The 19,343-nt window shown below is 41.2% G+C and overlaps 1 protein-coding gene across 1 annotated transcript; it reads right to left on the bottom strand.

Moving 5' to 3' along the window:
• Nucleotides 1-87: 87 nt before the first annotated feature.
• cax1 (cation/H+ exchanger protein 1) lies at nucleotides 88-17,147 on the bottom strand. The gene is made up of 20 exons (XM_060889616.1): nucleotides 17,008-17,147; nucleotides 14,899-15,054; nucleotides 12,950-13,062; nucleotides 11,947-12,055; nucleotides 11,737-11,853; nucleotides 11,554-11,615; nucleotides 10,503-10,676; nucleotides 8,423-8,608; nucleotides 8,085-8,184; nucleotides 5,777-5,918; nucleotides 5,425-5,608; nucleotides 4,180-4,279; nucleotides 2,927-3,045; nucleotides 2,804-2,841; nucleotides 2,605-2,723; nucleotides 2,164-2,315; nucleotides 1,954-2,048; nucleotides 1,796-1,874; nucleotides 1,582-1,690; nucleotides 88-285 (listed from the first exon to the last, which is right to left on the bottom strand). The coding sequence occupies exons 1-20, from the start codon at nucleotides 17,057-17,059 to the stop codon at nucleotides 212-214; spliced, it is 2,280 nt and encodes a 759-aa protein (XP_060745599.1). The 5' UTR covers nucleotides 17,060-17,147; the 3' UTR covers nucleotides 88-211.
• Nucleotides 17,148-19,343: the final 2,196 nt, after the last annotated feature.

The raw sequence follows: 19,343 nt of genomic DNA, 5'->3' as shown, positions 1-19,343 counted from the left end.
ATTAAGTGTTGAACAGATTGCTAAAGATGTGTATTGTTAATATTCTGGGAAAAGAATACAAACGTTAATATGCAATGCTCACACACACACACAGGTTCAATAATTTCACAAGGAGAAGTCACACCAGGATTACAGTGAAGCTAGATAAAGTAGTGCCATTACAAACAAACAAAAACACAAAATTGCGATACGGTGAGAAAGTTCTGGATCGTCAGCAGCCGCGGGGAGACGGAGCGAAGAAGTACAATGCCAGGAGGATGAGGTAGACGACCACCAGAGCCGTTCCTGCAGTTAAAAAAAAACACTGATATTATAATATTACTAATAATATTACTTCAGTTATACGCTACGTGGCTAAAAGTCGTACGCCCCCGAGCGTCACACGCCCCCGAGCGTCACCTCCACTGTTCTGGCACTAGATGTTGGAGTGTGGCTGTGGGGATTGATGTTCATTCACAACATACAAAAGCATTAATGTGATCAGACACTGATGTTGAGGATAAACTTCCAGTTCGTCCCAGTGGGGTTGAGTCAGATTCAGGGCTCGAGCCAGACACTCCAGTTGTTTTCCACTCCAACGTCAACCTCTAGCTCATGTCTTGATGCCTATGTGAACATGTTGAGCTTCATGGTCATGCTGGAACAGTGTGTGAAGTCTCAGCTCCAGTGAAGGATCCACATGTGGGTGTGATGGTCAGGGGTGCACATACTTTTGCCCATGCAATACATATGTTAAATGTACAAACTTATATTTTCATGAGTTTTAAATGTCCATTTATAGTTTTTTCATCAATATTGTTTAGATCTTTAAATTACTCCAAACAAAATGTCTAATTAAATCCATAGACGGTTTAATTTATTAGAAACGAAAGAAAGATGATCTTTAAACTCACACGTACATTCATCTTCTACCGCTTATCTGAACTACCTCGAGTCACGGGGAGCCTGTGCCTATCTCAGGCGTCATCGGGCATCATGACAGGATACACCCTGGACGGAGTGCCAACCCATCACAGGGCACACACACACACACTCTCATTCACTCACACAATCACACACTACGGACAATTTTCCAGAGATCCCAATCAACCTACCATGCATGTCTTTGGACCGGGGGAGGAAACCGGAGTACCCGGAGGAAACCCCCGAGGCACGGGGAGAACATGCAAACTCCACACACACAAGGTGGAGGTGGGAATCGAACCCTGACCCTGGAGGTGTGAGGCGAACGTGCTAACCACTAAGCCACCGTGCCCCCCTGGTATAAATACAAACATTTAAATACAAGTCTAATATTAATCTGGAACTTTTTGTTGTATATTAATCTTTGTATAATATTAAAGTTTTGTATAAATGTTTATGTTCTGTTAAGCTGCTTTGAGACAACGTCCATTGTTAAAAGCGCTACACAAAAGAATTTCATTTCTGAGCTCGATACAGACTTCACTAATTCCTTCTTTCTAAACGTTCACCGATGAAGACTCGAGCACAAAGCCGACAGATGCGACGGCAGTCCAAAGACTTCAGTACATTTTGTCTTTACTCTGTAAAGCTGCTTTGGGATGATGTTTATCAACTTACCCTGGAAGTAGTCACACTTCCCATCCATGAAGATGTAATTGACCAGGATGACGCTGAAGATGCTCGCCCACAGGTGCAAGTCGCTGAATATGAGAACAAATCCGACGTCCTGGAGAATAAAAGAAAAGGCGTTTGTTTGTTGTTGTTGTTTTTTTTTTTTTTGCGATGAGACAAATGAGATAGCGGCAAGTTAAGCTTTTCTTCCGGTACTTACATAAACAGCATTGAATAAGATCAACAGTGGAATCTGAAGCATGCAGACTTGCACAGCGATACAATTTCCAACTTCCAGGCTGAAAAAAAAGTTAATAAATAAATAATCAAACAAACAAACAATAAAGGAGGTTGGAATGATGGAGAAATAGTTCTGACCTCAAACTAATGTTATTCTGAAGCGCAAACTGGATCCCGTTGACTATTTCAGGAAGTTCAGGAACCATCGCCAGCACAGTAACACCGATAAAGTACTGCAACGTCACAATACGGCACAACAGGCTAATCAGACGTGTCTGTAGGACGGAGGGGTGGGTGTTGGGATAGACAGATTCTCACGTAAGTGTGAGACGGTGTGGAGAGACAGACCTGAGACACGCTGGAGTGACAGATGATGGGTCTGATGTGCTCAGTGGTGAGATCTGCACAGGCTGCGGTCAGGAACGTGGCCACGATCAGGACCACCAAAGCTCTCCATCTGGACCAGTGCACCACTGGATTAGGGTCACTCGTGACTAACACTAACACACACACACACAGAGTAATAAAGAAAAACACATTATCTAAATACAAATCTACTTGTAATAATTAGATTTGATTAAAAAAAAATCCTCTCTGATCAAATTCACAGAACACAGTTAAGAGTCTCCAATTTTAGCATTTATTTATTTTATTACGTTTATTTAACATCGCAATTGTTTAATTAATCAAATCTTCTCTGTGATGAGCCATAAAAGAGCATCAAAAACTCCCAAAGTGTTTAAATAGTCCACTGTGAGAATAGACAACAGCACCCTCTGGTGGACGCACCGTGACAGTGCGCGTCGCTGACGTGGATGTCGTAGATGTGCGTGTGCGTCTTCAGTGTGAAGATCAAACCGATGAGATACGCAGCAGGCAGAAGCACAGACACGGTGTACACCAGCGGCCTGCAACGTCACCGCAGCATTCGGTTAATTCTTATTCCTGATATTTACACAGATCGCTGAATACGTGCCTTCACACTCACTCGATATGACTCAGGAACAAGGAGCGGTTGTTCTCGCTCTGAAAAAGTAAACAGAGTTAGTTTCCGCCGACATGGTGAGCAGTAACATGGTGTCATTATGGTGTGACGCACGTGATCACGCACCAGATCGTAGTGGCAGTCTGTGCAGATGAAGGGTCCGGTGATGTTACCAGACGGATTACTGCAGCTGTCACACACCAGGTTCCCGTAGGCTTTAGAGAACAGTGTAGGAGCAAACACACCTGCAGTGACGGTGTACTGATATTAGCTACATTTACTTATTAAAGATCAACTCATTTTAATATTATTTATTCCTACAATAGGTGGCAAGAGTCTCTGTGAATGAGCGGTTTCTATAGAAACTAAACAACTAAGAACAAATAAAAAATTAGGTAAAGACCTTTCGACCAATCAGATTGGAGAATTCAACTGCGCCATAATAAAATTATATCTGTGTACAACACAACAGAAAAGGTAACTTGCTGTGCTCTCACACACACACGGCAAACAGAGCATACCCAAAACACACACACAGTGCACACACACACAACATATCCAACACAGAACCTCAAAAGCACACACACAGCAAACAGAGTACCTCAAAAGCACACACAGAGCGCACACATACACAACATATCCAACACAGAGCAAATGGAGTACCTCAAGAGCTCACACACACACCACAGAGCAAACGGAGTACCTCAAAAGCACACACACAGCAAACGGAGTACCTCAAAAGCACACACACACACAACATATCTAACACACAGCAAACGGAGTACCTCAAAAGCACACACACACACAACATATCTAACACAGAGCAAATGGAGTACCTCAAGAGCTCACACACACACCACAGAGCAAACAAAGTACCTCAAAAGCACACACACAGAGCACACACAACATATCCAACACACAGCAAACGACGTACCTCAAAAGCACACACAGCGCACGCAAACAGAGTACCTCAAAATACCAAACGCAGGCCCAGCGCACACAGAACAAAGGTAGCTCACACCCAACATACCCAACACACAGAACTCACTCAACACACACAAATAGGCCGATTGGGAAATCTGATCTTGTTACCATAACGACACTCATTGACTTTGATCATTACATGATCTCTCGGATATTCACTTCCCCCTCAGCCCTATTTGGATCCATTTATTTGGAGATTCCAGGTGAGGATGTTTTCAGCTGTGTTTACATTACAGATTAATGCAGAAACATGAAGACCAGGTCAGAATTTACTGTAGAAAAGCCGACACACAGTTTTACACTCAATCCACTTTAAACACTTCACATTCTAATAATACTTTGAAAGCTATAAATTGATTACTGCTTCCTCCTCCTCCTCCTCCTCCTCTACTCACCCCCGACTGAGATGAAGAGCAGGGCCGAGCTGACCCCGGCTGATCGGCTGTTAAATCTCTGCTCACGGTGCTTACAGCCCCCGATGATCATACACAAGCCCTGAAACAGTTTAGCACATGATCACAGAGGAACACTGGGGGAAACTCCTTAATGTGTGTGTAGCTGACAACAACACACACCCACCCACCTTACACACACAACCAACCACACACCCACCCACCTTACACACACAACCAACCACACCCCCACCCACCTTACACTCACAACCCACAACCAACCACACCCACACAACCCACAACCAACCACACCCCCACCCACACAACCCACAACCAACAACACCCCCACCCACCTTACACACACAACCAACAACCAACCACACACCCACCCACCTTACACACACAACCAACCACACACCCACCCACCTTACACTCACAACCCACAACCAACCACACCCACACAACCCACAACCAACAACACCCCCACCCACCTTACACACACAACCAACAACCAACCACACCCCCACCCACCTTACACACACAACCAACAACCAACCACACCCCCACCCACCTTACACACACAACCAACAACACCCCCACCCACCTTACACACACAACCAACAACCAACCACACACCCACCCACCTTACACTCACAACCCACAACCAACCACACCCACACAACCCACAACCAACCACACACCCACCCACCTTACACACACAACCAACCACACACCCACCCACCTTACACACACAAAACCAACCACACACCCACCCATCTTACACACACAACCAACCACACCCCCACCCATCCTTACACACACAACCCATAACCAACCACACCCCCACCCACCTTACACACACAACCCATAACCAACCACACCCCCACCCACATCCACACACCCTTACACACACAACCAACCACAAATACACTCACATACAACCCACAATGAACCACACATTCACCCACCTTACACAAACAACCAACCCACATCAGACCACACATCCACCCACACACACAACCAACACCACATACAATGACATACAACCCACAATGAACCACACATCCACCCACCCTTGCACACACACACACAACCAACCACACATCCACCCACCCTTGCACACACACACAACCAACCACACATCCACCCACCCTTGCACACACACACAACCAACCACACACCCTTGCACACACACAACCAACACACAGCCACCCACCCTTACACACACACACACACAACCTCACACACCGGAATAAAGAGGATGCATCCGAGCAGCGTCCCTGTGAGTGCGGCTTTAACGATCTCCCCATAACATTTGTTCCCGATGCGATGACCCTGCAGCAGAGCCGTGATGTAGAAGGTCATCTCTGTGATAGAACCGAACGTAGCGTTTACTACAGCTCCGACTGCAAAGTTACTCTGAGCCGAGATACTGAGCGAGAAAAACCACAGGTTGCAGAATGTTAAATCCAGCTGTGTATAAATTCTGAACAAAGTCATTTAGTTTTGTTATACACTCATGAGCACAAAAGATTCCGTACCCAAACAGGACAAACTGTATGCAAACTATTGCACAGGTGTGTAAACGAATGGACTTTACCTGGCTATACCCATACCGATGTAGTAAGACAGGGGGATGATGGAGGTCACAGCTGTGGCAAACTTCACCTCAGAGCTGATAAAAGTATTATCGCGGTCCACATAACCGGTCACCAGAGCGATGATGACGAGCGACAGCAGGTCTGAGCAAAAAAATGATGTTAAGAGCTATAACCCTTAATAAGTTTCAGGTAATAAAACACTACAGTTACCGTACATACAGGTTTTATTTCACCAGCTAACACAGATCTACGTGGCAAAACCTTGTATCTGGAATAAACAGCCATCTTTCTGCTTCTTCTTGTGAACTTCAGAGCAGCTGTAAACAAAAACAGACTTAAGGTCTGGGGGTTAACTGTGGTCCCAGGATAAAACCTTATTGCGTAGGTTACAGACGTAAATAAAACACAATTTTAACTGTACGCCCAAACCGATTATGTACCAAACTCCTGTGGACAATCCTAACCAACTTCTGAATGCTTGACACTATCCATAAGTAATTTGTCGCCATGGAAACAAAATTGAAAAAAGAAATGGCCTTGAGATCCTCAATGGTAGCTATGGGAATGGTTAGAAGTTCTTAGGTCAGGAACATCACCAGAGGTTTTTCACACCATTCTGTGTAAACTCTAGAGAATGTTGTGTGTGAAAACCCCAAAAAATGACTTCATGCTTTTGGGGTTTTGTTGCTTCAAAGGTGCATTAGGTCTCTAATTGTTAGGTGGGTTTGACATTTGAACGATTCCAGTTCAAGAAGCTCTGCTGACAGGGTCTACAGTAAGAAGGACAAGAAGGACAAGAAGAAGAAGGCCAAGAAGAAGAAGAAGAAGAAGAAGAAGGCCAAGAAGAAGAAGGCCAAGAAGAAGAAGAAGGCCAAGAAGAAGAAGAAGAAGAAGAAGAAGAAGAAGGCCAAGAAGAAGGCCAAGAAGGCCAAGAAGAAGGCCAAGAAGGCCAAGAAGAAGGCCAAGAAGGCCAAGAAGAAGGCCAAGAAGGCCAAGAAGAAGGCCAAGAAGGCCAAGAAGAAGAAGGCCGAGAAGGCCAAGAAGAAGAAGGCCGAGAAGGCCAAGAAGAAGAAGGCCGAGAAGGCCAAGAAGAAGAAGGCCGAGAAGGCCAAGAAGAAGAAGGCCGAGAAGGCCAAGAAGAAGAAGGCCGAGAAGAAGAAGGCCGAGAAGAAGAAGAAGAAGAAGGCCGAGAAGAAGAAGAAGGCCAAGAAGAAGGCCAAGAAGAAGAAGAAGGCCAAGAAGAAGAAGAAGTTGTTGCTAGTTTTATAGAATCTGCATAAAGAATCTGCAGAATAAACAGCAGTTTAAAGTGCTTTAAGATAAATATATATAAATTTGTTTAGGTTTCAGGGGTCACGGTGGCTTAGTGGTTAGCACGTTCGCCTCACACCTCCAGGGTTGGGGGTTTGATTCCCGCCTCCGCCTTGTGTGTGCTTGCATGTTCTCCCCGTGCCTCGGGGGTTTCCTCCAGGTACTCCGGTTTCCTCCTCCGGTCCAAAGACATGCATGGTAGGTTGATTGGCATCTCTGGAAAATTATCCGTAGTGTGTGATTGTGTGAGTGAATGAGAGTGTGTGATTGTGTGTGTGCCCTGCGATGGGTTGGCACTCCGTCCAGGGTGTATCCTGCCTTGATGCCCGATGACGCCTGAGATAGGCACAGGCTCCCCGTGACTCGAGGTAGTTCGGATAAGCGGTAGAAGATGAGTGAGTGAGTGTTTAGGTTTCTCTTTAGGGATCGGTGTTAGAGATAAATAGTAACTTCATTTTAAACTTTAACATTTTTAATCTGTTTCTATGCTACTGGGACAATGTGCCACTGTGCCACGCTCCTGGGACAATGTGCCACTGTGCCATGCTCCTGGGACAATGTGCCACTGTGCCATGCTCCTGGGACAATGTGCCACTGTGCCATGCTACTGTCCATTGTTAAAATTGTTATACAAATAAATTCAACTGAATAAATAAAATGCTAACATGGAAAACAAGCAAATAGAACAGTAATATAACATTGTATAGAAGAAATAATAAATTCTAATTAATAGAATAATTAAAAGAGATTAGTATAGAGGGTCTAGAAGATGACTGACTGCTACGTTCTTGCAAACCTGCACATTCCACAACCGGAAGTCAGTTCTTCCCCAAACGGTTTTTCCCGCTTTGACTCAGTAAACTTGTTCTGAGGCTCAACTCAATGTTTTATATCTTCCAGAATACTTGGGGGAGAAAAATGACTCTTGCACCTTTAAGAACAAATAGAAGGTGCAGTTTGTAAATCAACGTAAAGTTGGAAGCGGTAAAAGGATACTGACAGCGAAGACGTTGATCCCGTCCACCGTGTACTTGTAGTAGTACCAGTTAAAGGCACGGTAGTAGCACAGGAGGACCCTGGATTCACAATTTTGAGGCTAAAACGCAAAAACGTTGAGAGTCAAATGAGAGCCTCTGTTCTTCATGTGTGTTATAATGATACGTTTGCTCTGAATAAACCTTGTCATTTCTCACTGTCTTCTAATAGCTCTCGTTCTACAGAAAAGAATTCAACCTTTTTTTTCCCCCTCATTCGCACTGATTTCATAAGATTTGTGATTATAAAAACAGAACCCTGACTTCACACTGTGCAACATAGACGTTAACCGAACTCACGTTCTTCGCCGGTTGAACCTGAATCTCGTCAGGTGGCAGGAAGAGGACGATGCTGAGGACCCTGCCGTTCATTTTGGCAACGGGGATGGTGAAGACCATCATCCAGGCGAGGAAGCAGGCCAGGGAGTGGATTACAGCGAGAGGAACGTAACCCAGCACGAGCCAAACGTACGTGCTCGCGCAACACTACAACACACGAACGAGAAGGTGTTAAGAGAATCAGTCTTGACTGTTAAGTGCAAATGTTTGTGCCCCCTTCTTCACTTACCTCTGTGGTACCATATCGTCGCTGTCGGGCGGAATCCTCGTATCTCCAAAACCGTTATTTTTCAGGAAATTAAAAAAAAACGCCGTACCTTATCTGCAGTGCACAGGGTTTATTCCGAGTTGCAGTGGATTGTCTTGCGCTAAATTCCTGTCCTCAGACGAGCACCAGAACTAGCGGGGGTCAAGATTTTTTTTACTTTGAGCCCAGTGTTTTGAAGACATTTACCTCAGAAGACGTGTTGATTCGTTGCGACTCTTCTTGAGGAGAAATATGCCGTGAAGCTCTCCCGCGGAGTGAGGAAGAGGTGGACAGTTGAAGTGTCCAATGGAGTTATGAGTTTTGCGCTCAAGCTATTTTCAAGACTTTAGATTGGTTAATAACTTGTAAAAATAACAGACCCACGTGGGGACTGACCAATAGTATCGATATGTGAAAAAATATGAAATTGACCAAATTTGGACATACGAGGTTTCCGCCTGACAGCGACGATTTGTTGTACATTTAATCATGTTTAGCTTACGTTCTCATTAACAGGCTCCAAATACATATGCCTTTTTAAGCCATTCAAATCTTTAAGAGTAGGACAGTGCATTAGTTTAAGAGTCAGTCTAGTTTACAGGAATCACGTTGGATGTTGGTTAAAGTTTTACGGCCCTCTTATCCAGAGCGACATACAGAAATGCTTTGAAGTCTCCATCAATGAATACATCGATATTGGTTCAGTAGGTCACAGAGTCAGTATACCATCAGTCTGAAAACTCTGTTGGGAGGAAATATAGTAAGGAGAAGTGTGTTTTTACATGTTGTTTAAAGACTTCTGCTTGTACATCTATGTGGAGTTCAGTCCACTGGCCAGGACAGGTTCAGTCCACTGTCTTGTGTAGGCAGAGCTTCAGGCTGACAGCACAAGGTCTGGACTCCATAGCAGCTTTTAATGGCTAAGGACCACACAAGAGTGCGTCTGACTGACGTACAGCAACCAATCACAGTTTGTTTTTGTTCAGAATCATGCTTACGGGTGTGAAAATATCCACACAAAGAAAAAGCTGATCCATAGCCAACCATAGCTGATCCTCATAAGCGCTTATTGTCACATATATAAACATATAGGTTTCCCATGAGGCTTTTTTTTTCCCCCCCAGGAGGACCATTTTTAAAAAAAAAACAAAAAAAAAAAAAAAACACCACACACGTCTCCCAGGAATCCTGTAGAACCAATCCAGCCAATCAGATGACCTGAGGAACCCCTGAGGAAATGTTTCCAGAGAAGAGTCTTGATGTGCACCTTGGACGTACTCTGGGAAACGGTAGGATCAGTCGTACGATGCCGGAGAATCGAAGGCGTTGCATTGCATGGTGCAGTGCGGTGTGAGACATGAAAGGTTCAACACCATGCACCTCTACAACACACACACACCTCTAAGTTGTAAGTGACTCATACAGCATCTGATCGTGTCTTTATTCAAAGAGGAAGTGAAGAAATGGAGAGATTTGATGTAGTGTGTTAGAAATGCACTGTTCCATTCCATGTACACGTTTATTATTGGTTTGAGAAACCATCTAGGGATTTGACAAGCTGTAATTCTCAAGCTCAAAAGAAAGACATTTAATGTTTTAAGTGTGTGTGTGTGTGTGTGACTATTGCTTGTCCTCTAAGCAGCTCTTTGAGCCTCTCTTGTGCGATATTTACACTATATTTTGCTCTTCAGGTCAGATTCGGTGACGAAGAGGATTCTATTTACAAATGAATAAATAAATAAATTAATCTCTTTTGTGTTGATAACCAAATATTCAGAGTATTCTTATTCTCACCCAGTAAGAGCGCTTCTGAGGAGGAGGTGGAGGAGGAGGAGGAAGAGGAGGGACGTTTATAGCGACAGGTGGGGAACTCAGCAGAGGTGAGGACTCCTTCACGTCACCCGCTTCCTCTGGAATGGCTTCGCAGTGCGGGAATTTGACAGAGCATTTCCGTACCAGGCTGCAGGTCTGAGAGAAGGAACAGGGATGAAAAATAACGCTGTCTGTACTGAAAACACAGGAACATCTAAAACAGCACAGGTTCAGTTAAAGCACAGTGTCGGTGAGGTCGACTCTATTTAATATATATTATAAAAGTATTTCCAGAACATCCATCATTTAGAGGCTTTTTACACCTGGTCATTTCATGCGTTTTCTGTGATCAGATATCTATCCGATGATAAAAAGACCAGGTCTAAATGCCCTCCGAAACGTTTTCGAGACGGATATAAATCAGATGGTACAAACCACTTCAGGAGGTGGTCTGGGACGCGTTTCAGATGAAACTGGACAGGTGTAAATGAATGTGGTTGTTCAAGCCACATACGTCAGCACTATACTCCTCCCAAACGGAAGTACGTCACTCGCAGGTGATCTTTCACACAGGCGTCTCGTTGGGTATTAAAACGCGCTGCTGCCGCCAGCGAAAATGCAGCAAACAGTAAATGCTGTTTTTTTGTAGCATAAACGTCGTAACGAGTTTTTTCGTCTTCTTTTTGATTGCGTTCTGAAAACCGCACACACCAAAGTGTGTTCCATCTCAATTACCCCGGAAATGAGGTAAAATATATTAGCATTTTGGGCGGGAGCAGAAAGATCGGATCGATATCCGATTCGCCGAGACGCGTTTATGTGGCCTAATGTAAATGGAACAGTTTTAACAAATCAGATAGCTATCGGATCAGAGAAAACACATGAAGTGACCAGGTGTAAAAAGGCCCTTAGTGTTAAGGGGGAAAAAGCTGGAGTGAAATTAAACACTGGATAAATTAGAAGCAAATGTGATGACGAACGAATAACAAGACGCTTCAGAGACAATCTTGTTTGAGCATTTTTGTGAAGTTACCTTTTGTAACAGTTTCCCAAAAGGCCACAATAAATATCCTGACAACCTGAAACACAGTTTCCCTGCAATCAAGGAGACAAATATATTATTATTCTTTATACACACACACACACACACACACAGCATCACGTGAGATACATGAACTGGATCAAATCACCAAAATAAAGCCTGAACACTACGTACCGTGTGGAATCGCAACGATGGTGCAAAACATCAGCAAGCTTACAAGAAAATAAGCTAAAGAGACCCACCAGCCGAAGAGAAGCACGTAGGCCACGTTGCCAACGCTGAGCAGTGAGCCTGACAATGAGCAAGAAATATTTCCATTAAATAATAGCAGTATTTCAGGTTACGTGCACGAGGCAATGCTGCTGAGTAACAATCCTTACTGACCTGTATTGTGTTTGATGAAGATCTGCTCCGAGTACAACTCCTTCACCTGGTCTGACCTGTCCTCGATCGGACGCTCCGTAACGTGACTCTTCCACTTCCTGAAACCAAACTGTCACACAAGTGCACAGTGTCACAAGAGAACAGCGCTGGTGTTCAAAAACACACTCATGGGGATTAGAGAAGTCCCACAGCCTCACACATGGTGGCAGTGGCAGACGCACACACACACACTCATTTACACACACACACACACTCATTTACACATGCACACACTCATTTACACATGCACACCTACTCACTCACTCTCACAACAATACAATAAAAGCTAGGGGGGGTGCAAACTTTTGAAATGCAGGTCTGTGAATCTATTCTGTCTTCCTGTAAATTTCTTCTTAATAGCGGACGCGTCCCTCGGTCATCTTTGGTATGAAAACATGGATCGCAGCATTATAAATGCTATATAGTGTGACATATAAAAAGAAGCAAAGAACATGCAGGAGCGGGAAGAGCTTTTCTTTCTAAAGAACAGTGTGCGGTTTAAGTGCTCAGGACAAACAAGGGACAAAGAATAAGAACAGATCCTGATCATCCAGGTTACGGTCATTTTTTAAAAAATATTTTTTATATTAAAAAATACTATAGATATTACAAAATAAATAGTATCAATAGTATTTTTTATGTAAAAAATATTTTTAAAAAATTCTAATTTTATTTGGGAAATAATGTGTGAAAATTATATCATTTATATCTATATATCTATATCTATATCTATATCCATATATATCTATATCTATATCTATATCCATATATATCTATATCTATATCTATATCCATATATATATATATATATCCATATATATATATATATATATATATATATATATATATATATATATATATATATATATATATATATATATATATATATACATACACACACACACACACACATATACACATATATACATACACACACTATTCTTTTTTTAATTGATTTAATTACCATATAGTTATTGACTAGTTTGTGTGCCTCCACTTCGTTCTCGGCGCGGATGGTGGTCCTCAGACTCGCTTCCTGCCAGGCGTCCTCAGTACCTCGAGAGTGTACGGAGAGTCCTGAGGATGGGATCTAAAGTCACTGCTGAGTGCTTAATACAGCTGGGTTGTGTGTAAGGAGTAAAAATAACTTAAAAAAAACAAAACTAAAAAGCCCCAAATAATTATTATTCATCAAATGTATTTTCCAATAAAAAAAACGTTTTTTCTCTATAAAGCTCACAGAAATATGGGGGAGGTATAAAAATGAACAAAGAGGAATAAAAATCGACAGCGTTTCCTTTAGAACTCTCATTCGACATGTTCTTAAAGTGAAGTCTGGGGACAAATCCACACTATAAACACTTCTACAACTCATCCATCTGTACACGGTTACACATCTAATCTAATCAGCTGCCACATTATAATAACGTTATATAATAATTCAAATAAATGGTCTTTTTAAAATAGCTGAAATCACCTAAATAACCCTGATCAAAAGTTTACACATCTTAAAATGTTTAAAACACACACAGTGTGTTTTAAATGGCTATTAAAGGGAAGTTTCCACACCTCTGACTCGTCATAATTGTAATTAGTGTCTGTGCATAAATAGTCAGTGAGTTACAAAAGATCTGGACCTAACGGACCTGCATAATAAAGTAGAGGAACTTCATAAAGCAGGAAAAGGCTATAAAAAGATCTCAACACTTGAAAATGCCAGTCAGTAATGTTCAGACTGATAAAGAGGTGGAAAATAAGAGATTCTGTTGATACTAAGCCACGGTCAGATAGACCAAGAAAGATTTCACTCACTACTGCCAGAAGAATTGTTCGGGGCACAAAAACAAAACTCGCAAACAACATGGAGAGAAATACAGGCTGCTCTGGAAAAAAGTGGTGTTGTTACAAGGAGCACAATAAGGAGGGACTTGAACACATCTGACCTGCACAAGCTTCACAGCTTCTGGAGCAGAGTCATGTGGAGCGATGAGACCTGAACTTTATAATCACAACCATATACACTAAGTTTGGAGAGGACACAACAAGGCCTATGGTGCTGGATCCCTGATGTTTTGGAGCTATATGAGCTCCAGTGGCATGGGGAAGTTAGTAAAAACTGATAAAAGAATGAATGCAGCATGTTATTAGAAAATACTGGCGGACAATTTGCATTCTACAGAAGGAAAGCTGTACACTGGACGATCTCGGATGTTCCAACGTGACAATAATCCAAAGCACAAGGCAACGTTGACCCTCTGATGGATACAGCAGATTAAAGGTGAAGGTTCTGGAGGCCATCACAGTCTCCTGACCTCAATATCATTGAGCCACTTTGGGGAGATCTCAAACGTACAGTTTGTGCAAGACAACCAACAAATTTACAGGAACTGGAGGCATTTTGCCAAATAAAATGTGCAGCTACACCTGAGAGAATTAATGACCTCATGCACAATTATTACAAAAGACTGCAGAAGGGGACAAAACACCATATTAACAACTTAAAGGTATGAAAACTTTTGAACGGGGATTATTTCCTTATTTTCTTTTTTTTTGTTATGTTTTGTTTGAGGATTCTGTTATGCCTTACATATTAACTTGTGTCCTATAAGAAATAAAGTCAATTTCTTTTGCCTATTCAGTTTAAAAAAATAAATAAATGGTACACATCTTTCAAATTTTCCCAGGGTTTGCAAACTTTTGAGCACAACTGTACAATTTATTTAAAAACATTGGAAGCGTACACCACATTTTTATCTTGTCAATACATCATAGAAATAAAATGGTTATCGCTTTTCACGCCAAAACATTACAAATAAATAAAAGCTAGTGTTTTAGAACGTTAACACTACAACATACAAACAAGTACGGTGTAGTAATAGGGGCTACAGTACAGTATGTACAAAGGTAGCTTACTGTGAGCAGAGAGGCATTTTGGCGTGTGGTGGATGAAATGGTGCGAGCCACAGGGTGAAGGAGTATCGACCAACTCGGGATGAAAGCTGGCCACGCACAGTCTGTCACACTGAGAGCTACGGCGATAAACTTTGTGCTCATGGTCCCACAGATGTTCTGTAAATCAGCCAGGAGAGAAAAGAGCACCTTATATTTCACCAGAATTAGAAGTTTCACATGAGATTAATACTTAGTCCTAGTTCGTAAGATTAAAAAAAAACTGTACCAGATAATTGCAGTGCTTTCTGAAACCTCGTGTCCAGCACATGCACCAAGATCTCCATAAAATTCCTGTCTAGCGGACAGTAATAATCCTTACGCTTGAGACTTTTTAAATCCTTCTACAGTATATCAACAGCATTAAACCACTAACTTCTCATATAAAGAATAAAAATACAGCAATAACGAAAAAGAAAGCAGCAGAACGACCAAGTTCATTAGTTATTTACATTTAAACAGATTTATTGTGTTTCAAGGTAAGGGTTCCTTTCATTATTCCTAACAAAGCTGGAGTAAAATAAAAGCTTCTGAACCTTAGTGGCGTATGATGTTTGGGGGGAAGGAAAAAAAAAAAGTTATTTATTTTTGTATTAATTAATTAAACAGCATTTTAGCATCTGCTTCCAAGAAAAGAAAGACATATTTACACTACTAATGTTGTATGTATGTTTTTAATAACTAATGATTAAAGTGTTAAGTTAATTTCTCTCCACTGCTTCTCTCTTTCCACCCATCCCGAGCCATCCAGAAATTGTACCAGCTTCGATTGTCTTCCTTGTCATGAAGATTTTGGACCTCCACTGAGAGGAGGGCGACTCTGTGAGGATCCTGAGACATCTACAGATTTACCAGCTCCAGTTAGACTCTATGATACTAAAGAGGAGACGCCAACTCCATGTGGTCTTTGAGGACAACCACCTCCTCATCCATACAACATTTATCAGACTGTACATTTATAATCACACCGCTTATCCGAACTACCTCGGGTCACGGGGAGCCTGTGCTTATCTCAGGCATCATCGGGCATCGAGGCAGGATACACCCTGGACGGAGTGCCAACCCATCGCAGGGCACACACACACTCTCATTCACTCACGCAATCACACACTACGGACAATTTTCCAGAGATGCCAATCAACCTACCATGCATGTCTTTGGACCGGGTGAGGAAACCAGAGTACCCGGAGGAAACCCCCGAGGCACGGGGAGAACATGCAAACTCCACACACACAAGGTGGAGACGGGAATCAAACCCCCAACACTGGAGGTGTGAGGCAAACGTGCGAACCACTAAGCCACCCCCCAACCCCCCATTTAAATATATCTAATTTTAAATTAATCTTGAATTTTTGTATTATATTAAACTTTATATTATTCTTTATAATAACCTTTTGTTTTATGTTTATGTTCTGTAAAGCTGCTTTGAGACAATCGATGTCAATTGTAAAAAAAAAAAAAAAAACCTATAGAAAATTTGAATTGAATTAAATTCAATTAATCATTAACCACGCCCACAAACAAACAAAAGACAATTTTTCAAAATTTGATTTAAAAAAAAATGTTTTAAATTTTAGTGCTTTAATTGAATTGAAGTGATAATTAAATGTAGTGGGGAAAAAAGAGCAAATTCTCCCCTAATGAAGTCACTAATTATAAGAAGATTGCATTTTTATATTGCATTTTCTTGCATTTTGTTTATTCCCACTTTCACTGCATTCGTTTTTAAGTCAAAATCTCAACCTTTTGCACGCCTCAAACCGTCCAACACAAAAATGTCTGTATATTTCTGCTTTTTAATTGTTAATGATTCATTATTAATATTAAATCCCATCACAAAGTCAGCATCCTGGTGTAGATTCTTATCTGAACTGTATAGTTTGACAGACTTTAAACATTTTAAGCCACTTTGTGAACAGATCCTTTAAAGCTGTGGCTTTTAAAATCGTGAAAACGTGAAACGCGGCTCGTTTTCTGGACGTTTTACACGTGGGGCGTGAAAAAAAACAACGCTGTCCTTAGAATTAGCAAATTATTATAGAGCAGGTTTCACGTGTGTCCTTTATCACTCACCTGAACTATCCGCCGTAGACCTTCTCCTTAGACTTTCAACATCTGTTGACATTTTGTTTTTTCTTCTTGTTGTTGTTTTTTTCCTGTTAGAATATTCTTATCCTGAGCCGTGAACGAGCGCGGCAACTGCTGCGCGTGACCGGTGCGCGCCGCCGATGTCTAGTCCCAGGCGCGTGCACTGACAAATGCCTTTTCACTTGTAGCTGCGGTGGTGCACAAGACTTTTAATTCTTTAAAAATGTGCATTAAAAAAACTATATGCCAACGCTAGATAACACCAAGTAACCCTTACAACATTTCTGAAATCATTTTTAAAGTCATATTCATACATGGTCCTTAAATTTCTATTAAAACTAGCAAACTTGACATGATTTCCTTGTCAGTGTTTATACTGTTTATACTTCAACTAGCTAGCTGGTCTAATTTAACCAGATTAATACGGATATTTAAAAGTCATATTTAGAAAGTTTTTGCATCTTTGCTGCTAAATCTGGTTAATTATCCAACATTATGTGACGTAACATGATTTCTTCCCTGCAAATATTCCTAACTTAAATGACCTAATGACAGGATTTCTGAAATCTTCATAATATTCAAGACTAAAAGCTATAGAGCTTTTATCTCATAGATAGATAGATAGATAGATAGATAGATAGATAGATAGATAGATAGATAGATAGATAGATAGATAGATTTTTTAAAAGTATACACATAAATATAAAAGTATATCAATGTTACAATTAACATAAGAGATCTGATGAAATATTATTTAGTTGAGGTAGTAAACAAACCTCATATTTAGATATTGCACTTAACATATTGCACATATGAACAGTGTCTTTCAAGTTAACTACGACAATCAAAGTTAAGTTTAAATAATATTAAGGTATTGCACATTCACTGTCTTCTGTACAGATTGGTGGATGGGAATAAATAAATATTGAGGTAGGAGTCTATGAAATGTGTAGACATGAGTGTGCATGTAGTGCAAATAGTTCTGAACATTCAGTAATTGTGTTTTTTTGGTATTTAGTTCTCTAATGGCTCTGGGGTAGAAACGTGATTGGGGTAAAAACTGAAGCATTTACTAGATGGTAGAAGGTCAAATAGATGGTGTTCAGGGTGTGTTGGGTCTTTCAGTATGTTGTTTGCCCTGCTGTGGCTGTAAGATCTGAATTGTTCTTCCAGTAGGATCGTGAGCAGCCAATTATTTTTTTAGGAGGTGTTGGTGCTACGCTAATTCATCTCCACTGCTTCTCTTTTTCTACTCATCCCGAGGCATCCAGAGACTGTATCAACTCCAGTTGTGTTCCATGTCATGAAGATTTTGGACCTTCATTGAGATGAGGCCAACCCTGTAAGGCTGGGGCATCTACAGAGATGTTCCAGCTCCAGTTGGACTCATGCTTCATGAAGTATTCAGACATTCTAAAAGGAAATGTCAACTCCATGTGGTCTTTGAGGACAACAACCTCCTCATCAATACACAATTCCCAGACTGTATATTTATAATCACACCCTCCAGTGTCACCAAAATAAAGATGAGGTTCCCTTTAGAGTCTGGTTCCTCACAAGGTTTCTTCCTCTCCATCTAACAGAGTTTTTCCTCACCACAGTCGCCTCAGTTACCTTAGCCTTGTTCACTGGGGATAAATACAAACACATTTAAATATGTCTAATATTCATTTTTGTATTATCTTAATCTTCGCATAATGTTAAATTTCTTGCATTATGTTTCTTATGTTCTGTAAGGCTGCTTTGAGACAATGTACATTGTTAAAAGTGCTATACAAATACATTTGGTGTACAATACAGTGATATAGTATGTCAGCACACTCTCAATGAAGCAGCAGTAATAAGACAACAGCACTTGTTTTTCCTGAGAAGGTCATCGTATTCAATGTTAAAACTAGCTAACTATCCGACGTTATTAAACCTGATAGGATTTCTTCATTTTGTAAACATTTAAATGCCATACTCTGACAGATTAACAGATTATTGAGATGTTTATATCATATTCATAAATGTATATGAACTTTAATGCTAACATTAACAAGCTAGCTAACATTATCTGACAGGATTTATGGGAGGATAAGTGATTTTCATTGCTATTGCTAGCTAAGTGACTTAAATAACCAATAATTTCAAGATTTCTGAAAAGATTATTAGCTCATACCGTAGATATGTACAATGATTACGACTAGCATTAACCAACTGGCTAATGTGCTCTAATCTGCACAGGTTTTCTCAGGATTTAAGTCCTATTCTTAATCTTTAGTGTTAACGCTAGCTATAAAATGTTTCACACATGCTAACCTGAGAGAATTCCTCGCAGA

Source organism: Tachysurus vachellii, chromosome 16 (genome assembly GCF_030014155.1).
Source record: "Tachysurus vachellii isolate PV-2020 chromosome 16, HZAU_Pvac_v1, whole genome shotgun sequence".
Lineage (NCBI taxonomy): Eukaryota > Metazoa > Chordata > Actinopteri > Siluriformes > Bagridae > Tachysurus > Tachysurus vachellii.
The sequence above is the reverse complement of the archived record's forward strand: the minus strand, read 5'-3'. Positions and strand labels throughout refer to the sequence as shown.

Bases quoted from the DNA above. Each gene is read 5' to 3' on its own strand.
- cax1 (XM_060889616.1), bottom strand. From the start codon at position 17,059: ATGTCAACAGATGTTGAAAGTCTAAGGAGAAGGTCTACGGCGGATAGT. The intron at 11,616-11,736 runs GTACGTAGTGTT...CCTTGATTGCAG, and splicing joins CATCGTTGCGATTCCACACG to GGAAACTGTGTTTCAGGTTG. The intron at 8,609-10,502 runs GTGAGAATAAGA...CGTGTGTTGTAG, and splicing joins CTCAGAAGCGCTCTTACTGG to TGTTGCGCGAGCACGTACGT.